Genomic DNA, 10014 nt, shown 5'->3' with positions numbered 1-10014 from the left:
TACATTTATATTACCAGGGGGCAGCTGTTTTCTCTTTTACCCTGGGGTTGAGAATTATGCAAATGAAGGCACAAAAACAAAAGCTGAGCAAGGTGGGGGAGAATGGCTCTTAAGAACTAGGCAATTTTCAGAGCTCTTTAAGACAGCTCTCTCAGTTTTTACTAACAGCTCTCTTGGCTCCTCTCCAGTCTATTTAGAATTTGGCACCTCTTCAGAACGTTCCAGCCAAAAACTTGAAAGTTCATTGTAAAGTTCCTATCCCGGCCTTATTCTGCAAGTGGAGAAATCAAGGCATATATAGTATCAGCTTTCAGGGTCTGTGGGCTGACCTTGAGTCCTGACATCCCCTCTAACTCTTTTCTTTCTTCCTTCTGCTGCATACAGTCTCGCTTGGAAAAGAAACTCTATGGCCTAATTGCCTCCCACGTCTCCCCCGCAACCCCACCGTGACAGTATCTGGAGGGCAATAGGACCTAGGGAGGTTCAACCCTGAGGCCGAGTGAGACACACCTGCCTAACCGCGTGGGTTGAGCTAGTGTGGGAGCGAGCTAGCTAGGGAGGGCGGGGTAGGAGTGAGTGCTGCTGTTGGGAAGAGGAGAGCTGTGACTCCCGGGTCCGGGAGTCGTGGTGAGAAGGACTCGCGAAGGTTGGCCTAAGCCCCTTTTTGTCGCGCTTCTATGCACCAAGCATCCTTCATCTGCCCGCCCTGGAACTCGCAGGCTGGTTTTGTTTGGCCCCAGCTGTCTCCCATTTCCCTCGCAGGCGCCTTCGGTGCCTTAGTTTCTGAAGCCACCGACAGTTGGAATTGCGGGCCCGGCAGGACCCCGGCAGCAGACGGTCGCCCAAGTGTTTGGAGACATCCGTCTGGCGGGGTTGGCGCCCGCACGTCGTGTTTTTCGCTAGCAAAGTTTCTCCTTGGAAAAGAAGCCCCTCCAGCTTTCTCTTCATCCTGTAGCAGGCGCGCGCTCTGCTTCTCTCCCCGAGACTGCGCTTCCGGGACGGGGTTGTGGCTTTGCTCCAGCCCCTGGCCTGGCTGCCTTGGGGGCGGAGCTTGGAGAATCCGAGGAGCCAGCGTGAGAACCTTCGACTCTGCGCGGGTCCGGAGAGAGCGCCGGCCCCGGCGAGCGGGCGAGCTAATAGCCACAGCCTAGCGATAGCTAGGGTACCTGGGCACTGAACTGAATCCCTGAAGGGATGCTCAGGCTGCGCCCCCTCTTCTGCCCTGGCTCAGTTCTCAGCTGATTGGAGAGGGCACACTGGTCAGGACTCCTCGAGAAGAGCTGCTGAGTGTCGGTGTCCCTGACAGAGTGGCTTTCCCTCTGGATTCAGATCCCTGGGGGTCTGCGAAAGCTGAAGCCGAAGCCGGAGTCGCCACAGAAACAGCTGTTCCCATGGCTCTTTACAGTCCTGGAACTGGACTCCAGACTGGGCGCTAAAATGCTTGCTTTTGCCTTGTCCAAGTTCTACAGCACGCATCTTGACAATTGGAATCCAGGCCCAGTGGAGTCAAGTTCAAAGTGGCACTCAGGGCTCTCCATCCCAGACTCCAACAAGTCTAATCTGAGACTAGAAGACAGTGGTCTCCTGCTCTAACTAGTAGATCAACGTTGTGGAGTTGGACTTGACAGCTGTCCTCACCACTACTTGGACTGCAGTGGCTCCTGGATTCTCTTGAGGGGAATTGGGGCGGAGGTGCTCTGAAGACCAAACCACAACACTCAGAACCTCGACAATGGACCAAGTTTTTGAAATTCCTGAGGAGCCAAACGTGGATCCAGTGTCCTCTCTGGAGGAAGATGTCATCCGTGGAACCAACCCCCGATTTACCTTTCCATTTGGCATCCTCTTCTCCACTTTTTTGTACTGTGGGGAGGCAGCATCTGCCTTGTACATGGTTAGAATCTATCGGAAGAATAGTGAAACCTACTGGATGACATACACCTTTTCCTTCTTTATGTTTTCATCCATTATGGTCCAGTTGACCCTCATTTTTGTCCACAGAGATCTGGCCAAAGACAAGCCACTCTCATTGTTTATGCATCTAATCCTCTTGGGACCTGTTATTAGGTGAGCAACTTTTGAATTGTTTTCCTCCTCCCCTACACCCGACTTGTACACAGAAAGATGAATTTAATATTTCTAAGACTGATACTGTGCCTCTAAGTGATTCTCCCATTCTCTCCCACTCTTGGCTTCCCTGCCTACTATCCAAACTCTATCTGCATTTTTAAGTGCCACCACGGTGAAGATGTGGTTTGTACCTGTGTTTTAAAACTGTATGGTTACCATTGATAAGATTTCATTAGACAATGTTTGCTATCTGGATTTGGACTGTGAAAATTGTATGGGACCAATTGATGTCGCCACCTTGTGAAAACAGGTTGTAGCTTCCGAGCGTGCTATTTTGACTCTGCCTTTTAGCTGCTCTTTAAATTGGATGAAAGTTCCTAACCCCCTCCATTCCATTTCACATTCAGTTTCTTTACCCTGAGCTGCTTGGGTTGCTGTTCCTGACATTTTCAAATTTTCTGGAGTTATCTGACATCTGGAAAATATTTTAAGCCATTTGCGCTCATCTGTGCCATTGAGTTTATTTTTCTCTGTCAGTTTATCTGTCTCCTATTTATCTCTTTGTATATTTCTGCAGTAAAGAATACACAGTTAGAAAAGGGCAAAGGAAGATAGTCTATCTCTCCATCTGGATGCTTGTAGCACCCTGTGATAGTATTGAGTCTTTCCATTCAGATTGCCTTGAAGGGACAAGAATATGCCTTATCCTAGGGAGTCAGGCATCTGTGCCAGAAGTCTCATCTGGATGCTATGGTATTTCCAAGGTAGGGAGATGTTGCAAAACTTACGAGGTCAGTAGGAAAGAATGGACCAAGTTTGTCTTGATTGCAAGAGAGGCAGAAACCTGCAGTCAGCTGAGGAATGTGTGTCAGAGTGTTGGTGTTGTAATTACAATGGGAAGGTATTTCATCCTTAGAGAAGTAAACAGTCTGAAACTAGGGATGGAATTCCCCCTTTAAAATTGTTTTAAATCAATCTATTTAAACGGGGAGGAATTGATTATGTTTCATCAGAGAAAATATGGGCTATCAACAGAAACAGTGGCCTGAAATTCAAGAGACCTGGGATCTAGTCCTCCTTTTGTCACTGACTAGTTACATGGCCTTGGTGAAAGCCCTGAAGATGCCTTGAGCCTCCGTTCCTTCGTCTGTTAAAATAAATGGGTTGGGCTAGATTATGGATCTCAAACTCAAATGCTTACAGAGGCCAGGCAGTATCATAAAGGAGTGAAGCAAGCCAAGTATGAGAAGATACAGTAGCTTCATTTGTGATGATAAATAAAAATGAAGTCTCAGTGTTAGGGAAATGATGGAGAGTAGTGAGTATGGTGGCAATCTGGAGTCTGCAAGATCTGCCTAAAGGAGGCAGCCACTCTACAGCTCTGGCCCATTGTTTCCCTGTTGAAATTCGGACCCAGTATTGCCAGGGCCCCACTTTTCAGAGGAAGCTCCCAAGACAGGATTTTATGTGAAATATAATGATTTAAAGTTTTGACAACTGATTATGGTAATCAAATAAAAACACAGTCTAGGCCAGACAGCCTCTGTTATGTACAACCTCTGGACAAGGTAATCTAAAGGTCCTTTCCAGTTCTAAATCTTTGAAGGTCAGGTGTAAAAGGAAGACCTCATTTTGACTTGGAACCAAGATGTCCTTTTAGAGATTAGAGGAGCAAGGAAACCGTTCTCCCCCTTTGCAAATGCAATATATTGAGTTAACAGATCAAGCACTCTCATGATGCAAATTTCAGTAAATACTGCCCCAGTTCCCAGTTTTGACTTCTTTCTTTGCTTTGTGGCCCCCAAGCCATCTTTGATTTGGACCCTCCATGTGGAGTGTTGAGTACTGTTTCATTTTTGTCATTCAGCTTCCACTAGAAATGATTGGAAAGCATTTATAATCTCAATCAGCTAACCCCACAGCAGGGAAAAATAATTAAAAGCTCATAAGTGATACCCTGGATAATGCTTATTTTCAAGGCAAATTATGTTTTTGGTAGGTGGGAACTTGATTAGTGCTATTAGGCACATGAAGGTGTTTGGAGGGCCTGGCTCCCTTATATGAAATACAAAGATACTTCTGAAAATGAAAATGTACTCTAATTTCTTGACACTTATAGGCAAGGCAGACACTGTTACTTAAACCAGTAAGTAGCCTTAAGAATAGAACAGAAGCATAAACAGAATGCTTCATGCCATTGACTCCCCCAATATTTTATTCAGCAATAGCATTGATGGGCTCAGGTTAAAAGTGAAAATCTTTTGTTGGAAATGCACTTACGCATTTTTCCACAATAGGAAGAGAAAATTGCTTTTTTTCTTCTCTGTTCTCTCCTTCTGTCTTTTTCTCCCTGGATTTTAGAATTTGTCCCTACAACGTGGATGTTTCAAACTACATGCTTCAGGCTGGCACACATGCACCAAAGGGGTCCTGTGGAGAATGGCAGCGCATGTTCCAGATCTTCCTATTGGGAGTCGAAGGTCCGGAGAGCATATACATCTCTGAGCTTGCCTTCAGTCTATTTTTCTGTTAAATTATGTTGCCATTATTATTATCATCTCCCCTCATCACTTCTCACTCTGTATTCTTTTCTTCCTTCTTACTCTTTCGCTTACTCAGCACATATTTATTCAATGCTCCATGTGGTAAGTGCAGTGGACAGGATAAGTACAACCCATGCGCTCAGCTTATCAGGAAAGACAGCTTAATTTTCGACACAACTGTTCTTATTTATCATAAGAAATAGTCCACACTTTCCATTCATTTCAGGGTGAGCAGGGGAAGTGGTAACTCAGGTGTTCCAAAACAAGATGTTCTAGTAGCTTTTCGTTTCACCACATCAGAACTGCTAAAGGCTTCTGATTTACATGGGGGAGATGGGACGGGTACAACAGGAAATGTGATCTCACCATTTTCAAGGGTGATAGGCTTTCAGAAGGATGTTTTCCTCTTTGTAAAGAAAGCATGAAGTTTAAAAGGCTATCGTTCCTAAACAGGTCAAGAGGGCCCCCCAAAACAACCCTTAAAGAGATCTTTTGAAGTTCCCTAGGTATATAGTACATTCAGTTCTGAGTTGTCAAGTCTTTTAAGTACCTTTGCTGCTAAATGGCTTTCCAGAGTTTGTTTTCCCCAGATGCTGCCCAAGACTCTGGCTGAGACAGTTAGAGTTGTGTGGACTTTGTCTTGAAAAAGCAGAGCTCAAAAGCCTTGATAATGGAGCTGAATGCTTTGAATAAGAAATGCTTTACCTCAGGAGCTTGAGGTGTTACGAAAACCAGAGCCTTTTGGAACCTTCATGATTTTCTCATGATACATTGTTAATGTCTTTGTGTTCAAGCCACTTTTCTTTTTTTTTTTTCTTTTCAAGCCACTCTTCTATCTCAAGCTTATTCTTAAGGAGATAAAGCAATTTCTTAAGTCCTCAGACACTTTTGAATTGGTGTTCTTAGGTTGGTCAATGACTGACTACAAAAGGATTTAGACTCAAGTAACTTGTAGAAGGCACGACCAACTCCTTGACTCATGAGAAATGAGTAGAACAGGAGAGAAGAAATGCAAAAAATTAGCACAACCTCCCTGAGTTATCCCCTCCCACCACTGCAACTTTCCTTCCCAGGACAGTCTTAGTTAAGTTCCCGTGATGCTTTACTTCTGCAGATGTTTGGAGGCCATGATTAAGTACCTCACACTGTGGAAGAAAGAGGGGCAGGAGGAGCCCTATGTCAGCCTCACCAGAAAGAAGATGCTAATAGATGGTGAGGAGGTGCTGATAGAATGGGAAGTGGGCCACTCCATCCGGACCCTGGCCATGCACCGCAATGCCTACAAACGTATGTCACAGATCCAAGCCTTCCTGGGCTCAGTGCCCCAGCTGACCTATCAGCTCTATGTGACCCTGATCTCTGCAGAAGTCCCCCTGGGTAGAGGTGAGTGGGGTCAGTTGAGGGGAGGGCTCCACTTAAATCAAAGGTCTTAGAAATCTAGACCTGAGCTGTCCAGTGTACCAGCTACCAGCTTCATGTGGCTATTTAAATTATAATGAAAAGTGAAAAATTTACTTCTTCAGTCATACTAGCTACATTTCACATGCTCAATAGCTATGTTTGCCTAGTGATTACTGTACTGGTATTATGGAACTTTCCACAGAAAGTTTCTGCAGAAATTTCTATTGGACAGCACCGATAGTCAGAGAACTTGGGGAGCCAGACGTCTCAGGCCTGTCAGATTTCTTAAACCGGGGTAAACCAGACTAAAAATGCCACACACAGATAAACCCTCTCTGGGCCCAGAAGAAGCATGTAATACCAGCATCCAGTAGGACATTTTTCCTATCCACAGTGTTTAAGTTGTACTGAGAGTTTTTGTTTGCTTGCTTGGCTCGTTGGTTGCTTCAGGGATGGCTGCCTTTAAATAAGAGGTTCCCAAATATTACTGATCATGAGAAAACATAATTACTGGGTGAAAACTCCTTTTTAAATTTACATTCCATGCTTTGACCTGAATCAATATGAGTGTGGGGGGACCAGGAATCCATGTTTTTTGGAAGTACCCCGGTTGATTCTGATCAGCCACTTTGGGGAACCACTAATTTAATCACTTCTCCCAACTCCAGCGGGGAGAAAGAAAAACAAGTATGGAATGAATACTGATGCAAGTCAGACCTGGTCCCAGTTCTGACCTTCTCTGTGATCTTTAAAGGAAGTTACCAAAGAGGTCACTGTCTTAATTTCCCACTTTATAAAAGGGATCCTGAGATGAGTTAAGACCTGTAAGCAGAGGATGAAATGTGAGTCAGTGTTTTCAAAGCCGAGATAAAATTCTGTTAATGAGTTTTAACAGCCTGAGATTAGCTTCATCTGCTTGGGCTGGAGCTGGGACAGCTGTGGGTAGAATGTTGGACCATTTCCTTATTATTAGGTGCTGACCCTGCTTGGCAAATAAATGTCAGGAGGAAATTTTCCCTCTTTTCTCTTTTTCTCCACTAAGAATTATTCATGAAGTTCTTTTCGTCTTGAAGCTTTTTACATGCCTAGAATTGACAGTAGTCTGGGGAGAAAAGTCCCCAGAAATGATGATGCCTTTCCTCCTGAGAATTTTGAGAGTAATTAAATCATCTAATTAAAATATGTATGCATTATAAAAGTAATAATGCACAAACCGAATGACCTGCAGGAAATCGTATATGGACAGACTATTTCTAGAAAGGTATGCAAGAAACGATTTACCTCTAGGGAGTGAAAATGAGAAGTCAGCCACCTTTTAGCGTTTACTTTATACCCTTTTATATGGTTTCAGTTTCTTTTTACCATGATCGTCTATTACTATTTTTGGTCCTTGGGTCCTTATTTTTTTAATAAAAATCATACATGGTTATGGTAAAGATTCAAAACCATGTAGAATATATGTAAAACAGGAAATGTAATCTCACTTCCCAAAGGTAATCTCTGTTTACCGTTTAGTGTATATCCTTCCAGAATTCTTTTTACTATGTAAATATAAACATACATACAACATATTATGTATATGTATATATATATTTGCCCCCAAAATGACTTCATTAAACATTCTATTCAGCAACATGTCTTTTTCAAAAGTATGAGAATATTTCTTCAAAAGTTATTTATACGTACATATATAATAATGATGATGATAAATATGTATTTCCCTTATATGCATTGGACCATTCTTATTTCCATAATTGGCTTTTGGTAAGATTAAAGTTTATTTATAATTTTCCACCTAAAAAAGTTTTTTTTATTACAAACTATGTTCCTGTGAACATCTTTATGAGTATCTGTTTAGTGGAATGATACTTGGTAGAATAAATTCTTAGCAGTAGAATTGCTAGGTGAAAAGATATGCTCCTTTAGAATTTTATCAGTACTGCCAAATAACCCTTCCAAAACGTATGAATTTATATTCCCGCTAGCAGTGTATGAATGTGCCTGTTTCTTCATATTTTAAACCAAATATTTGTGTAACTATAACTGTTTTAATAACTTGCTTTCTTTAATTATGAGTGAAACTGAGCATTATTTCATGCTTAGTCATTCTGTTCTTTAAATTTCTTATTTATATATTTTACTCACTTTTTCTAGTGGGTTGTTTGTCTTTTTCTTATTAATTTGGAGGAGCTATTTACTTATTCTGGCTATTCTTTCTCTGCTGTGGATAAGTATGTATGTATATATTTGCATAGTGTTTTGTGTATATGTGTACATACATTTATTTTTTATTGAAGTATAGTCAATTTATAATGTGTTTTTGGTATACAGCATAGTGATTCAGTTATACATATGTATGTGTGTGTGTATATATATATAATATTCTATATATATATTCCTTTTTGTATTCTTTTTCATTATAGACTATTACAAGGTATTGAATATAGTTCCCTGTGCCACACAGTAGGACCTTGTTGTTTATCTATTTTATATATAGTGGTTAGTATCTGCAAATCTCAAACTCCCAATTTATCCCTTCTGACCCCCTTTCCCCCCGGTAACCATAAGTTTGTTTTCTATGTCTGTGAATCCCTCTGTTTTGTAAATAAGTTCATTTGTGTCCTTTTTTAAAATTCCACATATAAGTGATATCATATGGTATTTTTCTTTCTCTTTCTGGCTTCACTTGGTATGACAATCTCCGGGTCCAACCATGTTGCTGAAAAAGGCATTATTTTATTCTATTTTATTGCTGAATATTATTCCATTGTATAGATATATCACAACTTCTTTATCCCGTCATCTGTCAGTGGACATTTAGGTTGCTTCCATGTCTTGACTATTGTATATAGTGCTGCTATGAACATTGGGGTGCATGAATCTTTTCAAATTGGAGTTTCCTCCAGATATATGCCCAGGAATGGGATTTCTGAATCGTAGGGTAGGTCTGTTTTCAGTTTTTTAAGTAATTTCCGTACTGTTTTCCATAATGGCTGCACCAGACTGCATTCCCACCAACAGTGTAGGAGGGTTCCCTTTTCTCCACACCCTCTCCAGCATTTATCATTTGTGGACTTTTTAATGGTGGCTATTCTGACAGGTGTGAGGTGATACCTCATTGTAGTTCTGATTTGCATTTCCCTGATAATTAGTGATATTAAGCATTTTTTCATGTGCCTATTGGCCATTTGTATGTCTTCTTTGGAGAAATGTTTGTTTAGTTCATTTGCCCATTTCTTGACTGGATTGTTTGTTATTGAGTTCTATGAGCTGTTTTTGTATTCTGGAAATTAAGCCTATGTCAGTTGCATCATTTGCAACTATTTTCTACCATTCCATAAGTTGTCTTTTCATTTTGTTGATGGTTTCCTTTGCTGTGCAAAAGCTTTTAAGTTTAATTAGGTCCCTTTTGCTTATCTTTGCTTTTGTTTCCATTACTCTAGGAGCTGGTTCAAAAAAATATTGCTGCGATTTATATTAAAGAGTGTTCTGCCTATGTTTTCCTCTAGGAGTTTTATAGTCCAGCCTTACATTTAGGTCTTTAATCCATTTTAAGTTTACTTTTGTATATGGTGTTAGAGAATATTCTAATTTCATTGTTTTATATGGAGCTGTCCAGTTTTCCCAGCACCACTTATAGAAGAGACTGTCTTTTCTCCATTTTATATTCTTGCCTCCTTTGTCGAAGATTAATTGATCATAGATGCATGCACACATATTTTAAATGTGCATATACATGTCATACATGTAACAGATATGCAACCCAATATATATAAGAGACAATATACTTGTAGTATTTTCTGGCATTTTGAAGCATTAAATTTTTATATATTCAAATTCTTTATTGCTTTTAGATCCCATGCTTTTCTTAGAAAGGCCTTTCACAGCTCATATCTGATAGAGCAGTTTAGCTTGGTCTTCCCAACAGAATAAATTTTTACAGTCAATTTGTCAATTCCCTCACAAAAAAACCAAAACAAAGCAAAACAATAACAACAAA

General features: G+C 41.1%; 1 protein-coding gene across 1 annotated transcript in view; it reads left to right on the top strand.

The window, feature by feature from the left end:
• The first annotated feature begins 394 nt into the window (after nucleotides 1–394).
• NOX1 (NADPH oxidase 1) overlaps nucleotides 395–10014 on the top strand; it is a 76334-nt gene continuing 66714 nt past the window's right edge. Inside the window, exons 1-2 of the mRNA XM_032475227.1 lie at nucleotides 395–2067; nucleotides 5728–5996. Coding sequence (XP_032331118.1) covers nucleotides 1733–2067; nucleotides 5728–5996 — 604 coding nt within the window. The 5' untranslated portion in view covers nucleotides 395–1732. The remainder of the gene's footprint in view (nucleotides 2068–5727; nucleotides 5997–10014) is intronic.

Source organism: Camelus ferus, chromosome X (assembly GCF_009834535.1).
Source record: "Camelus ferus isolate YT-003-E chromosome X, BCGSAC_Cfer_1.0, whole genome shotgun sequence".
NCBI classification, from domain to species: Eukaryota; Metazoa; Chordata; class Mammalia; order Artiodactyla; family Camelidae; genus Camelus; species Camelus ferus.
This window is presented reverse-complemented; position numbering and strand designations above follow the sequence as displayed.